This window comes from Xenopus laevis, chromosome 7S (genome assembly GCF_017654675.1).
Source record: "Xenopus laevis strain J_2021 chromosome 7S, Xenopus_laevis_v10.1, whole genome shotgun sequence".
Classification (NCBI taxonomy): domain Eukaryota; kingdom Metazoa; phylum Chordata; class Amphibia; order Anura; family Pipidae; genus Xenopus; species Xenopus laevis.
Genome location: NC_054384.1, coordinates 173095 through 192980, shown reverse-complemented (window position 1 = coordinate 192980; position 19886 = coordinate 173095). Strand labels below are relative to the sequence as shown.

Sequence of the window (19886 nt, the reverse complement as noted above, 5' to 3'; positions counted from 1 at the left end):
TCTCAAGGCATGAAATGCGTAAGGCGTGTTCTTTTAAGGTATTTTCTGGTTTGGCAGCAGTCAATCTTTTGGGAAGTTTAAGGGAGTTTTCCAGAGACAGAGCACAGCAGGGTAGAAACATTTAAAATGAACAAGCGCCACCCCAGAGATTGCCAAGCCACCCGGTAAGGATTTCACTCTTGATGGGACTATAAGGGCCCGGGGGCAGATATATGACAGTTGACCTTCAATATACACAGCACTGGACAATAAAGAGGTGCCACTGGTTTATTTCTCGTCAACCAAACATATTAACCCTTTGTTTGTCATACAGCACTGACTAGAGGGGGGCAAACACTTTACATGGCAGGTGCGTTTACTCAGGGAACCAATCAGAATGTGCCAAACCCCACACAGAATAATAGGACAGACAGACTTTCAGAGAAGAAATGCTCTCCCATTGGACAGGAAATCCTAACTGACAAACGACTGTTTGTACAAAAGAGTTTATTGGTCAATAAAATCCCCCCCATAAAAAAAAAAAAAAAACAGGAAAAAAAATCCGACACACCATAAAAAATCATTTGTGGCGCATCGATGCATTCCTTCTCATAATCAAGCATCCCCCCTCGGCCCCTCTCTGTGCCCGGGGCAGGAGTTAGACCCTGCTGGAACCTTCACAGCCAGTCCCCCCCTTCCACCATAAAAAAAGAACTGCCCTGTGGGGTGCCCTGTAATAGTGGCGTGCATAGATGGAGGGCAGAGAGAGTGCAAGCAATGAGATGAGCTTCCCAGCTAACTGCCACATAATCTATGTACTAGCAGCAAACCAGCAGCTGCCCACCAGGATCTGCCACTGAAGCTGAAAGTGGCTAATGGCTGGACTACGTGAGAAGCAGCAAGGCGGCCGGAGTGTCAGAAGGGTCCCAGAGTCTTGAGGGCCACAGAATGATGATTTGCTGGATTCTGTAGCCAGAACTAGGAAGTGGGGGGTCATCCCAGGGCAGCGCGGGCACGAACAGTGTGGCACTTCTTGCACAAAACATGGCCGTCCAAAGGGAAGCAGCCGGCATCATCCGCCTCAATGGAGAGGGGGCAACCGCAGTCCTGTGGGGCCAAACATGGGCATGTGAGATGGCACAAGGGTGCAAGTTGCACAGACAGCTAACAAGGGGTGTAACAGGTGGGTTTGGGCAGGGCAGTGAGTGAGCAAGGAAAACTGCCCCCTACAGAAAGGGCAGGAACTCACCTCACACTTGTAGCACATCATATGGAAGTTCTTCTCCAGCGCCACCACCCTCACTGTCTCGTCCCGCCCGGGTTCTGGGGCAATGGGGTCTCCACAAACACAACAGCGGGGGGCGTATCGCCTACAGGGGTGAGAGGCACAAACAGAGAATGTGAAGGAGGGGGGCGGGGGCTGTACAGATAAGGGGGTGACTACAATGTGGGGGGCACTGACCGGTGATAGTCGTTCACACAGTGCGGCAGTTTGTTGTCGTCCACAATGAAGGGTTCGCCCTGGAGGGAGCACTTACACACGGCACAAGTGAAACACGAGGGGTGATAGGATTTCCCAATGGCCTTCAGCAAACGCTCTGTGATCTTCTTGTCACAAACAGCGCAGCACTCGAGTGTGTCCTGTAATTCACAACATTCATTTCTACTCTGGGCACCAACTGGCACCAACCCAACGTACCCACGGGCAGTCACACAGTAACCTTCCCCCAATCCAATATACCGACGGACATAGTCACACAGTAACCAAACCCCCAACCCAATATAGCGACGGGCACAGTCACACAGTAACCTTCCCCCAACCCAATATACCGACGGGCACAGTCACACAGTAACCTTCCTCCAACCCAATATACCCACGGCACAGTCACACAGTAATATTTCCCCTATCCAATATACCGACAGACACACACAGTAACCAAACCCCCAACCCAATATACCAACGGGCACAGACACACAGTAACCTTCCCCCAACCCAAAGTACCGACGGCACAGTAACTTGCCCCAACCCAACGTACCGACGGGCACAGTCACACAGTAACCAAACCCCCAGCCCAGTGTAGATGGCCTCAGGAACATAACCCCCAACCCAACAAGTTGGCACTTACCTGGTAACACTCGTCACACAGCGGCTTGCCCGCGCTCTCGTAGTACTGCTGCCCCTGGAGCTGCTGATCACACCTGGAGCAGGTGAAACACGCCACGTGGTATAAATGCTCTCCAGCTCGTACAACCGTTTCTGTCCGAGACAGGCCCCGCCCACAGAAGCCACAGAGTTCTGCAGAGACATCATGATATTACACCTCTTATACCCCAGGAGTATTTGCCAATTCAAAATGCCTAACCCAATGTTCCAATAGGCACAGTCACACAGTAACATCACCTGGGGGTTTCCTCCCCCACATCTCACAAATGGGTGCAAGTGAGGCAAGACACACCCACATCAGCTTAGTCAACCCCAGTATTACATTTATGTGCCGATAACTGGTGAGTGATTTGCTTCCTGTGATTCACACTGCACCAGCCAATGGCAGATCTGCTCCCAATCTCGACATACCCATAGAGTGCGCCTCGGCTGTAGGTGGCTTGTCCATCTCTCTCATGAGCTGTTGGGTCAACATCTCCAGCTCCTCTACCTCCTTCATGTTCAGCCCTTGGGAGCCCAACGTTTGGTCCTGAAGGGAAAAAGCAAAAGCATCAGCCCCCGCTCCCTTATCTGGCCACCCCAGTGGTTCTACTAACTGAGAAGCCACAACAAGGGCCCCGGGGGCTACAGACACATGTTGCTGTCTTTTATAAAGAAGCCTCACCTGCTGCCCGGTCACTTTGTGGCCACTGTGCTGTCCTCCGGTTCTGTGGATCCCGTCAGACATTGGCTTTTGGCTCCTTAGTCCTTCAGGGAGGGGTTTCATGTCCTTTCCCCCAGTGGACTGAGCTCCTGGGCTTCTCCCACTCTCTGTCTGTGGCCCCAAACTTCTCGTTCTCTCCACTTGGACCTCCACCGTAGGCTCATGTTCTGGTTCTGACCCCTGAAGATTTGCTCTTGGCTTTTCCAGGACTCGGGGTCTCTCTCGCTGCTGTGCAAAGCTGAACCCGGGTGCTCGACCCCCTGATGGAACTGTAGGGGGAGGAGCTTCATGTTTGGCTGCAGGTGTCACTTTGGGACTTGACTGAGATGCTTCTGCTGGGGGTTCTGTGGTTTTTTGGGGGTATGTCACTGGGGCCGAAGGCTTTGGCATAAATGTATGAGGTGCAGATTTGGGTGAAAATGTAACTGTCTTAGGGGAGAACGTCTGAGCAGGGGCAGAAGGGGCAGGAGAGAAAGTGTGAGGAGCAGGTGATGGGGGTGCAAAAGAGACTGGGCCAGAGGGTTTAGCAGCAACAGGTGGGGGGGCAAGAGGCTTTGGGGCAACTGCCATTGGGGCACTGGGCTTAGGGATGAAAACGGAGGATGCAGCCTTGGGGGCCACAGATGGGGGCTCGGGTTTAGGGAAAGCAGGAGGAGGAGGCGACTTGGGAAAAACTGGTGCAGGTTTGGGTGCCTCGCAAGGAGCAGAAGGTCTAGGAGGAGGAGGAGCAGGTGGGGAAGGAAGAGGAGGAGGAGGGGGAGGCGGGACTGGTACAGGGAGGTCCTGTAAAAAAGACAACAAGCAAATGGATTAAAGTCCAGAGCAGAATTCATTCAATGACCCAAATTATGCCTCCCACTACTCACACTCACCTGAGTGTCACTCACACATTCCTCCAGCGGGGGCGGAGAAGGAAAGAATTCCTCTATGGGAGGTGGGAAGGGCTCGGAAAACTCAGGTGGGGGAGGGGGTGGGAATGAACCACCAGAGGGAGAACCCAGTCCCTCATCTCCAAAAGAGGGTGGGGGTGGGGGGAAAGAAGAGCTGGGGGGTGAGATTGATTCCTCACTCGGTGGTGGTGGAGGCAGGACAAAATCTGCAGAAAAAACAAAGCACCCCCCAATCAGAAACTTGTGCTTCAGGTTCTCCAATCAGATCTCCAGCGTAAGGAACTTGGGTTTCCCTTGTTAATGGAAATCAAGTGCTGCGATTGGCCAGACTGGATGTTACATAGTTACATAGTTAAATTGGGTTGAAAAAAGACAAAGTCCATCAAGTTCAACCCCTCCAAATGAAAACCCAGCATCCATACACACACCCCTCCCTACTGTCACATAAATGATATATACCCATACCTATACTAACTATAGAGCTTAGTATCACAATAGCCTTTGATATTATGTCTGTCCAAAAAATCATCCAAGCCATTCTTAAAGGTGACCCAGATCACATGACTATTAGCTATTGTGCAGCCCCCCACACACACACTCACAGGTGATTGGCTTGTTTGATAGTGAGTTTGCTTCCAGCCAATCAAACCCCAGGAAGTAAAACCTCCATCATGACAATTAATCACAAATGTCTTACCGTCATGGTCAACCCCAGGGGGCATTTCCCCAACTTTCCCCACAAACGCCTGGTGCAGCCCAGGCCCAGCAGAATTCTCCTGAGGAACTAAAGACTGTGGCTCTTCCGGGGCCTTAAATGGGTTAATCTTGGGCTTGGGCGGAACCACAGGTGCAAATTTCTTTGGGGGGTTATAAAAGGATGGGGTTGAAATGTTGATGGTGAAGGAGGACGTCATCCGGGTGGCAGGAGCCGCTGGGTCCATGGTAATGGCTAAAAACAGGGAGAGAGAGAGAGTGAGTGACAGGCCAAGGACTGAGAGACTCCCCACAGGCAGTAAATGGTTAATGGGCAGTGGAATTCTCCCCCAAGGGGCCATTTAGACTTTGCCCTGTGCGCCCCCTCCTGCCAGCTGGAAAGGGTTCAGTTATTTACGCACAAAGATTCATTGAGGCCCTTGGCTAGAGGGCAAAGTGGTGCCAGAGAAACATATTCTGAACTTTCCCCCCAACATCTGCCTCACTGCCCTTTCATATGTACCCCAACATTCTGGCTGAAGCTCCTCTTTCCCTCTACATGTTCCCCAGGTCTCAATCTCCCTTCCCCACCCCACCCCAATCCTGAATTCCTTGATTTCACATCAACCCTATCTTCCCACCCCAATCCTGAAATCCAGGATTCGGTTCGGTATTTCGGCCGAATCCTTCTGCCCAGCCCAACGAAATCGGAATCCTAATTTGCATATGCAAATTAGGGGTGGGGAGGGAAATCGCGTAGCTTTTTGTCAGAAAACGAAGTAAAAAAAATGTTCCCCTTCCCAGCCCTGATTTGCATATGCAAATTAGGGTTTGGATTCGGCTCGGTATTTGGCCAAATCTTTTGCAAAGGATTTGGGGGTTCGGCCAAATCCAAAATAGTGGATTCAGTGCATCCCTAATATCAACCCCATCTTCCCACCCCAATCCTGAATTCCTTGATTTCACAACAACCCCATCTTCTCACCCCAAGCCTGAATTCCTTGATTTCACATCAACCCCATTTTCCCACCCCAATCCTGAATTCCTTTATTTAACATCAACCCCATCTTCCCATCCCCAATCCTCAATTCAATGATTTAACATCAACCCCATCTTCCCACCCCAATCCTGAATTCCTTGATTTAACACCAACCCCATCTTCCCATCCCCAATCCTGAATTCAATGATTTCACATTAACCCCATTTTCCCACCCCAATCCTGAATTCCTTGATTTCACATCAACCCCATCTTCCCACCCCAATCCGGAATTCCTTGATTTCACATCAACCCCCATCTTCCCACCCCAATCCTAAATTCCTTGATTTCACATCAACCCCCATCTTCCCACCCCAATCCTGAATTCCTTTATTTCACATCAACCCCCATCTTCCCACCCCAATCCTGAATTCCTTTATTTAACACCAACCCCATCTTCCCACCCCAATCCTGATTTCAATGATTTCACATTAACCCCATTTCCCCACCCCAATCCTGAATTCCTTGATTTCACATTAACCCCATTTCCCCACCCCAATCCTGAATTCCTTGATTTCACATCAACCCCATCTTCCCACCCCCAATCCTGATTTCAATGATTTCACATTAACCCCATTTTCCCACCCCAATCCTGAATTCCTTTACTTAACACCAACCCCATCTTCCCACCCCCAATCCTGATTTCAATGATTTCACATTAACCCCATCTTCCCACCCCAATCCTGAATTCCTTGATTTCACATCAACCCCATCTTCCCACAATCCTGCATGCCTCTTGCAATCTAAAGTGAACCCCCCAGTAACTCAGTCACATTGCAACTCATTTAAAATGCAGATTCTGTGCCCCCCCCTGAACACTCTGCCTGGACCCCATTGTAGGTGAGCATAGAATAAAGGGCTCCTGGGGTCTCGCCCCCTTTGTTTAGTGTTTAGTATTGCTTAACTCATTCATAGCCAGACAGTATCTACAGCTGCCCTGCGACAGGTTGGGACTGATGGGCCAGCCAGGCAAACGAAGGGTTACTAGCGCACGTAACTCTACACGCACTGGGATTCCCTTTGGGCTCCTCACGCCTGCGCCGTCTCACTCTGCGTCTGTTCCTGTGTTTCCATGGAAACCGTCCCGGGGGTTTTGTGCAAAGCTCAGCAGATCAGCCAAGTCTCAATCATCAGCCGAGGTTCAGGCCCAGTGTGATATGCAGGAGGCCGTGCAACAGGACGACAGGAGCAACAGACACTTTCCCCAAACAGAAAGCTTATGACACTTAATCCACCAATCAGTCTGGATCTATGGCTTAACCCATTTAGTGCTATGGAAAAGCTTCAGTCAGACATTAAAACACAAATCAAGCTGTGCTTTCTGCCCCAGTCACTGAGCTGTAATTGTGCTGCCTCCCTGACCTACAGTCTTAGGTCCCTATCCCATTCCCATCAGTCCCTGTCCCAGTGAGCTTACAATCTAAGGTCCCTATCACATTCCCATCAGTCCCTGCCCCTGTGATCTTACAATCTAAGGTCCCTATCACATTCCCATCAGTCCCTGTCCCTGTGAGCTTACAATCTAAGGTCCATATCACATTCCCATCAGTCCCTGTTCCTGTGAGTTTACAATCTAAGGTCCCTATCACATTCCCATCAGTCCCTGTCCCAGTGAGCTTACAATCTAAGGGCCATATCACATTCCCATCAGCCCGTGCCCCAGTGAGTTTACAATCTAAGGTCCCTATCAGTCCCTGCCCCAGTGAGTTTACAATCTAAGGTTCCTATCACATTCCCATCAGTCCCTGCGAGTTTACAATCTAAGGTCCCTAGCACATTCCCAACAGTCCCTGCCCCAGTAGGCTTACAATCTAAGGTCCCTATCACATTCCTATCAGTCCCTGCCCCAGTGAGTTTACAATCTAAGGTCCCTATCACATTCCTATCGGTCCCTGTGAGCTTACAATCTAAGGTCCCCATCACATTCCCATCAGTCTCTGTCCCAGTGAGCTTACAATATAAGGTCCATATCACATTCCCATCAGTCCTTGCCGTAGCGAGCTTACAATCTAAGGTCCATTTCACAGCCACAAACATTAGGGCCAGTTATATCAGCAGTTAATGAACCTGACTGTATCTATTGGGGTGTGGGAGGGAACCCCACATCATATTCCTTGCCGTGCACTGGTGGGTATCAAAGCCAGAACCCTGAAGTGCTGCAACTGTACAATGCCCCCCCCCCCAGCAGGGAAGGGATTAATGACTTTACAGTACAGAGGGGCAGCTCTCCCTGCAGTTGTGCAGAACAGGGGCAGCCAGTGACCTGGGGGCAGAAATAAGGTAACGGTGTGTGTGTTTATAAGTGTGTGTGTGTGTGGGGGTCCTCGGGATTATAAGAAGAGGGGGGCACATCCCTCTCCCTCCCCAGCTGGGAGTCATTAACTTGAGCTGAGAGACAGACAGAGAGAGACAGAGACAGAGAGAGAGAGAGAGACAGAGACAGAGGGGCCAAAAACACACTAAGTAAACAAGAGACTGCCCTGTATAGAGACACAGAGACAAGGGACAGCCCAGCACAGTAAGAGACTTTTTCATTCTCTCTGAAATGGAGCAACACTGATTCACTCCCCTACAAAACCCAAATTGGATCAGTACCGCCCCCTGGAAGCCCTGTAGCTGCTCAGCTCCCCCCTGCCTTGTACTGGATCTCAATGGATTCCCTTCAAGAACAGCCTGTTGTATCTAAAGACCAACTCCCTGCCCCGGGGCAATTATACTACCAACCCCCCCCCCCTGCCCTGGGGCAATTACACTACCAACCCCCCCTGCCCGGGGCAATTACAGTTCATTTCTCCAACCCTATTGCATTTGCCCCCTCCCGCCTGCCCAATCCATGGCCCCAGTGTGTGTAACTTTCCAGCAACTCCTGTGATTGTGAATAAAATCTGGTGCCACAGACGCTGCTGCTTTATACTGGGCCTGTGTCTGAGCCATGAAATGCCTCGAGTTTCACTCCACATCTTCCCAAAGTTTCCAAATTGCCACTCCAGGACTCCCACTGAGCACCCAGTCCTCATGTCCCACAACTATCCCAGTAGTCAGACCCACCCAGTCCAATCCCAGTATACAGCCCTTGTCCCACTCCAATCCCAGTACACAGCCCTTGTCCCAGTCCAATCCCAGTACACAGCCCTAGTCCCAGTCCAATCCCAGTACACAGCCCTAGTCCCAGTCCAATCCCAGTAGAGCCCTAGTCCCAGTCCAATCCCAGGACACAGCCCTTGTCCCAGTCCAATCCCAGGACACAGCCCTTGTCCCAGTCCAATTCCAGTACACAGCCCTTGTCCCAGTCCAATCCCAGTAGAGCCCTAGTCCCAGTCCAATCCCAGTACACAGCCCTTGTCCCAGTCCAATCCCAGTACACAGCCCTTGTCCCAGTCCAATCCCAGTACACAGCCCTTGTCCCAGTCCAATTCCAGTACACAGCCCTTGTCCCAGTCCAATTCCAGTACACAGCCCTTGTCCCAGTCCAATCCCAGTACACAGCCCTTGTCCCAGTCCAATCCCAGTACACAGCCCTTGTCCCAGTCCAATTCCAGTACACAGCCCTTGTCCCAGTCCAATCCCAGGACACAGCCCTTGTCCCAGTCCAATCCCAGGACACAGCCCTTGTCCCAGTCCAATTCCAGGACACAGCCCTTGTCCCAGTCCAATCCCAGCGGAGCAGGTCGGACAAATAAAGTCTCAAACAAAAACTCACGGTTCGTGCGATCCCAGAGCTCTCGGTGCCGGTGGGTGCGGGAGACTGAGCGGTGAAACAGAGAGAATGAGAGGCGCAGGGCAGGATGGGCGGGGCTTGTACAGAAAGGTTTGGGTGGAGTTTGTGGTTTCTGAGCGCCGCCCCATCGCATATGTGCTCGCCCCGCCCTCTTTGTGTCACAATGATGTCACCACACATTCCATTAACTATTTCATTGTGTCAGTTAGGTCCTTGCGTGGAAACTGGTTCCTTAAAGTATCAGTAACACCGAAAACACAACACAACTAATGACAATATAATGTAGTATTGCCCTGCATTGGTAAAACTGATCTGTTTGCTTCACAAACTCTACTATAGTTTATATAAACAAGCTGCTGTGTAGCCATGGGGACAGCCATTCAAGCACAGGATACACAGTAGATAACAGATAAGTACTACTATAGTTTATATAAACAAGCTGCTGTGTAGCCATGGGGGCAGCCATTCAAGCACAGGATACACAGTAGATAACAGATAAGTACTACTATAGTTTATATAAACAAGCTGCTGTGTAGCCATGGGGGCAGCCATTCAAGCACAGGATACACAGTAGATAACAGATAAGTACTACTATAGTTTATATAAACAAGCTGCTGTGTAACCATGGGGGCAGCCATTCAAGCACAGGATACACAGTAGATAACAGATAAGTACTACTATAGTTTATATAAACAAGCTGCTGTGTAGCCATGGGGGCAGCCATTCAAGCACAGGATACACAGTAGATAACAGATAAGTACTACTATAGTTTATATAAACAAGCTGCTGTGTAGCCATGGGGGCAGCCATTCAAGCACAGTATATTTATATAAACGTTACTACCAGATGAGCGTAGGACTGGCCAGATATGGGATCAGTGTGACGCAGTTGTTCAGCTTAAATATATTGCAATATATGGACAAACAATCGCTGTTTTGTTTAAAGGGTAAGGCATTTTTCAGTAGCAGTAGCACAAAATGTCTCTGTCTTAAATATTTTGATAATGGGTTGAGTGCAGAGGACTCTTGTATTTGTCTATATTATATAGTGAATAAAGTGCCCCCTTTTGTAAAATATAGGGATATTATAAGTTACCGAGGAGTTTCATGACCATATAAAAACACGAGGCTGAAGGCCGAGTGTTTTTATACAGGTCATGGAACTCTGAGGTAACTTCTAATATCCTCATATTTTACAACTGGGGGTACTTTATTTATTATAATACACAAATTTCAATGAGTCATGTGACAGAAATGACATCAGAACTCACCGTTTATAACTGATGACATCAGAACTCACCGTTTATAAGGATATAATTTACAGGATATTCATGGCTTTTGTGTATTATATATATATATACTAAACTACCAGTTGTACCAGTCCAGGGCTACATAGCATTGTATGTTTATTACTTTTAAACACTTTCATCTTTTGGTGTTCCTGTTACTGTATGTGATATATATAGTTATACAGTATATTTGTCTGTATAATATATTCCCCCAGTACTGTATATTGTGTGGGTGTAAGTGTGTACATGTGTAGGTATGTGTGTATATAATGTGAGTCTGTTACTGTACATGTGTAGGTATGTGTGTATATAATGTGAGTCTGTTACTGTACATGTGTAGGTATGTGTGTATATAATGTGAGTCTGTTACTGCACATGTGTAGGTATGTGTGTATATAATGTGAGTCTGTTACTGCACATGTGTAGGTATGTGTGTATATAATGTGAGTCTGTTACTGCACATGTGTAGGTATGTGTGTATATAATGTGAGTCTGTTACTGTACATGTGTAGGTATGTGTGTATATAATGTGAGTCTGTTACTGCACATGTGTAGGTATGTGTGTATATAATGTGAGTCTGTTACTGTACATGTGTAGGTATGTGTGTATATAATGTGAGTCTGTTACTGTACATGTGTAGGTATGTGTGTATATAATGTGAGTCTGTTACTGTACATGTGTAGGTATGTGTGTATATAATGTGAGTCTGTTACTGCACATGTGTAGGTATGTGTGTATATAATGTGAGTCTGTTACTGCACATGTGTAGGTATGTGTGTATATAATGTGAGTCTGTTACTGCACATGTGTAGGTATGTGTGTATATAATGTGAGTCTGTTACTGCACATGTGTAGGTATGTGTGTATATAATGTGAGTCTGTTACTGTACATGTGTAGGTATGTGTGTATATAATGTGAGTCTGTTACTGCACATGTGTAGGTATGTGTGTATATAATGTGAGTCTGTTACTGTACATGTGTAGGTATGTGTGTATATAATGTGAGTCTGTTACTGCACATGTGTAGGTATGTGTGTATATAATGTGAGTCTGTTACTGTACATGTGTAGGTATGTGTGTATATAATGTGAGTCTGTTACTGTACATGTGCAGCCGGCAGTCTCCTGACCTCTCCCTCTCTATTTTCTTTGCCCATAAAAGGCACAAACTCCCAAATCAGCAGGAAATGAGGAGAAGAAATACCAGAACTCTCCCCCCATAGCTGCTCCCTCCCCCTCCCCTTATAAACAATATGAGATCATGTATCACTGACCCTTCCCCATTACTGACTGTCTGTCCCTCTGTCTGTCTGTACCTCTGTCTGTCAGCTCCTTTCACTGCCCTAGCCATCTGCCTGACTGCTGCTATGTCTGTCTGTCCATCTGTTCTGTCTGGCTGCTCCAATGTCTCTCGGATACAAGGTCTTCATGTTCCTACTTCTATCTCTCTGCTGTGTTCAGCAATTTTTCTTCAATAATACAACAGTGCAGGTGATTAGAGGACACCAATTGAGACTGGGGGGAATTAGATATCACCACCAGCATAGGAAGGAGTTCTTTACTGCAAGGGCAGTCAGGTTATGGGATTCCCTACCAAGAGAGGGGGAATGAGTGATTCATTTGTGGGGAGGAAAGGAGATCTCACCATCAGCATAGGAAAGGGTTCTTTACTGTAAGGGCAGTCAGGTTATGGGATTCCCTACCAAGAGAGGGGAATGAGTGATTCATTGGTGGGGAGGAAAGGAGATCTCACCATCAGCATAGGAAGGGGTTCTTTACTGTAAGGGCAGTCAGGTTATGGGATTCCCTACCAAGAGAGGGGAATGAGTGATTCATTGGTGGGGAGGAAAGGAGATCTCACCATCAGTATAGGAAGGGGTTCTTTACTGTAAGGACAGTCAGGTTATGGGATTCCCTACCAAGAGAGGGGGAATGAGTGATTCATTGGTGGGGAGGAAAGGAGATCTCACCATCAGCATAGGAAGGGGTTCTTTACTGTAAGGACAGTCAGGTAGTGGGATTCTCTATCAACAAATGTTGGGAAAGACCCTCAGTTCTGTCTTAGCACAGCCCTATTTAAGTTTTACTTTTAACATTTGTAAAAACTAGGGAACTTACATTAAGTTGAAAGAGGACAGGACCGATCGTGTGGCCAACAAACCTACAGTATTGGATATTGAGTCAGTAACAGCAGGACATCAAGTTGCTCTGGAGTCCAAGGGATTTCACTAACAATATGTCACTATCCCACAATGCTCTTCCCAGGGAGCTGCCCCCTGCAGTTGCAACAACATAAAAGAGACACTTTGCAGCATTGTATGATAAATTGGGGGAGGTGTATAAATAGGTGAGGGGCTGAGCTCAGTGTTATTTGCTGTGGGGGTGCAGTACCCTATGGAGTGAAAGTGCCCCCTATCCCCTAAAACTGACTCTCTATCAACTGTCACTCTAACAGCAACCTCCCAATTTCTCATTCTCTTCTCTGCACTGCTGCCTCTGACTCCTGATACAACTTCCCAATATCCATTCATTCCTCATTCTCACTGGGTTTATAGTTCTGTGTAACTGTCATTGTGTCTGTCCCTTTCTCTTCTCTGCACTGCTGCTTCTGACTCCTGATACAACTTCCCAATATCCATTCATTCCTCATTCTCACTGGGTTTATAGTTCTGTGTAACTGTCATTGTGTCTGTCCCTTTCTCTTCTCTGCACTGCTGCCTCTGACTCCTGATACAACTTCCCAATATCCATTCATTCCTCATTCTCACTGGGTTTATAGTTCTGTGTAACTGTCGTTGTGTCTGTCCCTTTCTCTGCACTGCTGCTTCTGACTCCTAATACAACTTCCCAATATCCATTCATTCCTCATTCTCACTGGGTTTATAGTTCTGTGTAACTGTCATTGTGTCTGTCCCTTTCTCTTCTCTGCACTGCTGCCTCTGACTCCTGACACAACTTCCCAATATCCATCCATTCCTCATTCTCACTGGGTTTATAGTTCTGTGTAACTGTCATTGTGTCTGTCTCTTTCTCTTCTCTGCACTGCTGCTTCTGACTCCTGACACAACTTCCCAATATCCATCCATTCCTCATTCTCACTGGGTTTATAGTTCTGTGTAACTGTCATTGTGTCTGTCTCTTTCTCTTCTCTGCACTGCTGCCTCTGACTCCTGATACAACTTCCCAATATCCATCCATTCCTCATTCTCACTGGGTTTATAGTTCTGTGTAACTGTCATTGTGTCTGTCCCTTTCTCTTCTCTGCACTGCTGCCTCTGACTCCTGATACAACTTCCCAATATCCATTCATTCCTCATTCTCACTGGGTTTATAGTTCTGTGTAACTGTCATTGTGTCTGTCCCTTTCTCTTCTCTGCACTGCTGCCTCTGACTCCTGATACAACTTCCCAATATCCATTCATTCCTCATTCTCACTGGGTTTATAGTTCTGTGTAACTGTCATTGTGTCTGTCCCTTTCTCTGCACTGCTGCTTCTGACTCCTAATACAACTTCCCAATATCCATTCATTCCTCATTCTCACTGGGTTTATAGTTCTGTGTAACTGTCATTGTGTCTGTCCCTTTCTCTGCACTGCTGCCTCTGACTCCTGACACAACTTCCCAATATCCATCCATTCCTCATTCTCACTGGGTTTATAGTTCTGTGTAACTGTCATTGTGTCTGTCCCTTTCTCTGCACTGCTGCCTCTGACTCCTGATACAACTTCCCAATATCCATTCATTCCTCATTCTCACTGGGTTTATAGTTCTGTGTAACTGTCATTGTGTCTGTCCCTTTCTCTTCTCTGCACTGCTGCCTCTGACTCCTGATACAACTTCCCAATATCCATCCATTCCTCATTCTCACTGGGTTTATAGTTCTGTGTAACTGTCATTGTGTCTGTCCCTTTCTCTTCTCTGCACTGCTGCCTCTGACTCCTGATACAACTTCCCAATATCCATTCATTCCTCATTCTCACTGGGTTTATAGTTCTGTGTAACTGTCATTGTGTCTGTCCCTTTCTCTGCACTGCTGCCTCTGACTCCTGATACAACTTCCCAATATCCATTCATTCCTCATTCTCACTGGGTTTATAGTTCTGTGTAACTGTCATTGTGTCTGTCCCTTTCTCTTCTCTGCACTGCTGCCTCTGACTCCTGATACAACTTCCCAATTTCCATTCATTCCTCATTCTGACTCTTGATACAATGTAATAGAAGTAACAGACCTATGTTTCCTCCTAAGTGGAAAATAAAGCAGAGAACCAGAAGCAGGACCCCCTTCGCCCCCACCCAGGATAACCCAGGTATATGTCAGAGGCAGGTTTAATGCTGGATTCACACTCAGTACAGTAGAAAGGTGGAAGCCGGGTCCCTCTTTCTCCCTCCGGATGCCCAACCCCGTGCCACTTATATTTGTTTGTTGGTAAAGTACAAGTTGTAGTTGCCACTAGTACCCCCACCCCAGACATTCTTTTGATTGATGCCAAACCAGCACAACCAGGAATAACCTTTTTTTTTTTTACATGTCATAGGATCCTGATTATATGCAGCCAGAGCTCAGCCCAGCACCCTAAAGGTTAAAGCTGTTGTTGAGCTTTCAGTAAAACATGAGTTCAGTCTAAATGTAGGGTCCCCAAGATGTGCTGCAGTAGCTGAGGCTCTGCTATGTTCTGCTCTGCTCTATTGTACATGTCTCTGCCTACATTTCGGATTGCAGGGCACTAGGTGTCTGCAACCCTAACTAAAGATGTAGGCTAGAAATACATTATATTTTGGACTTCTTTACCAGCCCAAGGCAACCACAGCCCTTTATCAATAAAGATCTGTGTCTCCAAAGATGCCCCAGTAGCTCCCCATCTTCTTTTCAGCTGATTCACTGCACATGCTCTGTGCTGCTGTCACTTACTGATTTAGGGAGCCACTCACAATATACAGTACACATAGAATAGAAATGTCACAATGTAAGGCTGATTAGTCATTAATACACATAATTACTACATGGCAGCACAGAAACCAGTGCAATTAGCATCAGAATTGAATAATCAGCAAACCTGTAGCATCAGCTTATATTACAGCCAGGGAAGCTCATTTTCTGCTGGATAATTAGTGACGAGCCCTAAGCTTAGCTTCTCAACAGCCAATCAGAGCCCACTGAGCATGTGAGTGTCACAGACACTTTCCAAGATGGTGACCCCCTGTGACAAGTTTGAAGTCCTGGATCATTGCTGCTATTGACAAGCTCAAACTTTAGCCTCCTGCAATAAGTTCACTATATTCCATATATATATACTCCATTCGCTTGGCCTTCGTGACACAGCCCTGTCCTGGTTCTCTTCTTACATCACCAATCGTTCCTTCAGTGTCTCCTACAATGGAGTATCATCTTCTCCCCTACCTCTTTCTGTTGGGGTTCCTCAAGGCTCTGTCCTGGGACCATTACTATTCTCCCTCATTAATCAACTCATATGGTTTCCACTACCACCTCTATGCTGACGATTCTCAGATCTATCTCTCATCTCCTGATCTCAACCCAGAACTCCTAACTTGCTTCTCCGGTTGCCTAACCGGTGCCTTGGGTTTATTCTAGATTCTGCCCTGTCATTCACTCCTCATATCCAGTCACTTATTAAATCATGTCACTTTCACCTAAGGAACATATCCAAAATACCATCATTTATCTCCCAAGCTGCTGCCAAAATTCTTATTTACGCTCTCATCATATCACATCTAGACTACTGTAACTCTCTTTTAATTGGCCTCCCCCTCCAGACTGTCAGCTCTCCAGTCCATAATGAACACTGCTGCGAGGCTCATACACCTCAGCAACCGCTCCTCCTCTGCCTCTCCATTCTGTCAATCCCTGCACTGGCTTCCGTTACCTTTCAGAATCAAATTCAAGTTAATGACCCTGACATTCAAAGCACTTCATAACTCTGTCCCACCCTACATCTCTGAACTCATCTCTATATACTCACCCACTCGCTTACTACTCTCCTCTACTGACCTGCTACTTAACTCTTCTCTCATAACCTCCTCACATGCTCACATTCAAGACTTTGCAAGGGCTGCACCCCTCCTCTGGAACTCTCTCCCACGGTCTCTCCCACTTTCTCCCAACCTTTCTGCTTTCAAGAAATCTCTTAAAACGCACTTCTTTCGAGAAGCCTCCCCTCACTCTGCTTAACTACCAAACGCAACATCACATACAGTACCACATTTCTCACCCACTTAATTCCATCTTGCCCACTCCCACACCTTGTGTATTACTCCCTTCCCTTTAGAGTGTAAGCTCTTTCTACATAGGGCCTTCCTCACCTTTTGTACCGGTATTGATTGTGATGTATGTAACTCCATATGTTCTATGTATAGAATTCATGTGATTTAGTTGTATAATCACATTTACTTTACAGTGCTACGCAATATGTTGGCGCTATATAAATAAATGTTAATAATATAAAATGTGGCTTTTTAGCCATATTCATATTAGGGTTTAGTTCTAGTTTAAATAGATGCCCTGAGGCTTGGGCCCCTGAAATCCCCCTGTGAGTGGGGGAGAAAATGCACTTAGTGTAAAGGCAGGGGCTGGGCATAGTCAGGCATTTGGGATGTGTTTAATATAACAGAGTGTGAGCTCTTGAGCATCAGAAATGTCCTGTTTTTTTCACCCTGTTACAATATATCAGTTCTTCGATCATCGCTATGGTTACAAATCAGGGTAATGGGCAGGTGCTACAAATACTACTTGGCCTCTGCAGTCAAAGGGAAGTTCCGCTGCACAAAACAGATAAAAACACAGAAGTCTCCGACCACAAAGGGGAAGGATAACCCAACTGTCAGGAAGATCAGAGCAAATTGAGGGCAAATATCACAATAACAAACTGATGAGAACAGATGAGGATCCTGGCAGAGCTGCTCTTAGGGTGGGGCCCCCATGTGGGGACAAAAGGGTTAGATAATACCAGGCCCCCTGGCTCTATGAGCTTACAATCTAAATGCAAAGTGGAATAGGGATAACAAAGCTTATTGGAAAGGGAGTTTCATACAATAAGTGCTGATTATGTGACCATGAAGGGTTAAGGTTGGACAGTTGCAGCTGACACTTTATCACAGCTGGTCTGTAGGGATGTAGCGAACTGTTCGCCGCCGAACTTGTTCGCGCGAACTTCGACCGTTCGCGTCCGCCTAATGTTCGCGAACGTTTTGGAACGTTCGCATTTTGAGTTCGCGTTCGATTCGAATACAAATCGTTCGACCATTCGACCATTCGACCGCTAAAATCGAACGATTTCCATTCGTTCGAACGATTTCCATTCGTTCGAACGATTTCCATTCGTTCGAACGATTTCCATTCGTTCGAACGATTTCCATTCGTTCGAACGATTTCCATTCGTTCGAACGATTTCCATTCGTTCGAACGATTTCCATTCGTTCGAACGATTTCCATTCGTTCGAACGATTTCCATTCGTTCCAACGATTTCCATTCGTTCCAACGATTTCCATTCGTTCCAACGATTTCCATTCGTTCCAACGATTTCCATTCGTTCCAACGATTTCCATTCGTTCGAACGATTACAATCCTTCGAACGTTCGATTCGAATGAAAATCCTTCGATCGAAAGATTAAAATCCTTCGAACGTTCGATTCGAATGAAAAATCCTTCGAACGTTCGAATCGAACCATTTTAGCGGGTGTTCGAAGTTCGCGAACACCAAATCGGCAGTTCGCTACATCCCTACTGGTCTGCCACAGTGCAGGGGCACAGATAATGGGCGCACCTTCTGGCTTAGGGAACTTTCTACACATCCCCATATCAGATGTTTGGAGGCAGCTATAATAATGATTTGTGTGTGTGTGGAGGGGGGTTATTTTCTAACCCTCCCATATCAGGCCCAGAGACATTGCCTGGGAGATACAGACCACATGCCCAGTCATTTTAATTGTCAGTTTTGATGTTAATTGTGTGTCAAGCAGTATGGCAGCCTTGCCAGGGTGGACAGTTGCCTCTTGGAACATTAAAGGGAATTGCCCAATGTGTGACACCAGGGCTCAGTACCAGGTAACAGCATCTGTTCTCATAGGAATCATTATTGGGGTATCACTTGGGGCCCATACAAACAGACAGGGTCTAGTTGGGCCCTTATAGATGAACCCTGTTGTGAGCACAGTGGGAAGGACAGATGCATTATGGGCTGTTGCAGCCCCTTGTGACATGGAGATTTCAGCATCAGCAAAGGAAGGGGGTATCCCATGACACGGCTCCTGCAGTAGATAAATGGAGAGATTTGCTGTGCTCTATGAGCCCCCATACAACCCTGCTCTGTTGATATGGGGTCTCACAAACACAGGATCATTTCCAGCATGGGAGGGGGGCAGCCAAAGCCTTTGTTGCTTTACAATGGAGCCAATGACTCCAACGGTTCCAATTCTCATTGAATTAATACCATTTTGAATGTAGACTTCTTGCACCCCAGGGGGTGTTTGAGACTGGGGTGGGAACAGCAGACACATTAGGAGCAATTAGAACAGATAGAAGGACATTATTGGCCCATGGGATTCAGGAAATTATTGGGAGAGACGAGTGATAGGAAGTCAAATAACAAAGGGGGGGGCTCAATGACCCCAAGTAGCAGCCACCAGTCTAAACTGACGGGCAAAGAAAATGGAATGGGGGCTAGTGACATCATGCCTGGTGCTGCCCAGTCAGCGAGAAATGGCTGGTGTGTGGGGGGTCCTAAAATCTTATTTCTTCCCCCCCATGCAACTTTGTTTACTTGGACATCGCCCAGATGATTAGGGTGGGGCAGCCCGTGTCCTTGTAAATGTCAGCGGCGCAGTGGGAGGAGCCAATGATTACACATCCAACTTACCATTCGCTGGTGCAAATATTGCCCCTATTTTGCCAACACAATTAAGGACTTAACCCCTCAATGGACATAAAGCAGATACACTAATAATAAAGTGACAAATCATTTTTTATTCCCAAAGGTTGCCCCTCTTTGTTTAGTGTGGGGCCCCATGATCCCCCTCCCCCAGTGACATTATCCAAACCCAAACAATAAATGACATCAGTAAGCAGACATGTCACTATGTGCATCACATGGTGCCCAGAGAACCCGGCAAAGACATGCAGGTAACCCCCCCCCCTGCACTCTGCTAATCTGGAGGGGGGCATCGGGACCCAGAAACTTCCCATGAATAAGCAAGTGCAATTGGCAACCCTGACCTGACAAGGGTTAATTCCTGGGACCCATTGTGTCCATAGTCTCTGTACTGAAGGCTGAACTGGCAGGGAAAGAGTGTGCTTGCCCAATTGCACCACTGGACACATTGCATTGGAGCATAAGGACAGGGGCAGAACATGGAATTGCAGAGCCGCAGAGTAAATAATGTGATGCAACTCCGACATCTGGG

The 19886-nt window shown here is 47.1% G+C and overlaps 1 protein-coding gene across 2 annotated transcripts; it reads right to left on the bottom strand.

Moving 5' to 3' along the window:
• Positions 1–253: 253 nt before the first annotated feature.
• zyx.S (zyxin S homeolog) lies at positions 254–9331 on the bottom strand. Of its 2 annotated transcripts, XM_041570286.1 has the most exons (9): positions 9166–9331; positions 4434–4685; positions 3719–3942; positions 2808–3629; positions 2555–2672; positions 2106–2275; positions 1442–1620; positions 1229–1349; positions 254–1086 (listed from the first exon to the last, which is right to left on the bottom strand). In XM_041570286.1, the coding sequence occupies exons 1-9, from the start codon at positions 9314–9316 to the stop codon at positions 973–975; spliced, it is 2151 nt and encodes a 716-aa protein (XP_041426220.1). In that variant the 5' UTR covers positions 9317–9331; the 3' UTR covers positions 254–972.
• Between the last annotated feature and the right edge of the window lie 10555 nt (positions 9332–19886).

What these genes read in the sequence shown, in the direction of transcription:
- zyx.S (XM_041570286.1), bottom strand. Translation starts at nt 9,316, where the DNA reads ATGCGATGGGGCGGCGCTCAGAAACCACAAACTCCACCCAAACCTTTC. An exon ending in ACAAAGTGACCGGGCAGCAG is followed by an intron (nt 2,673 to 2,807) that starts GTGAGGCTTCTT and finishes TTTTCCCTTCAG; the next exon opens with GACCAAACGTTGGGCTCCCA. An exon ending in TGTGTGACGAGTGTTACCAG is followed by an intron (nt 1,621 to 2,105) that starts GTAAGTGCCAAC and finishes TGTGAATTACAG; the next exon opens with GACACACTCGAGTGCTGCGC.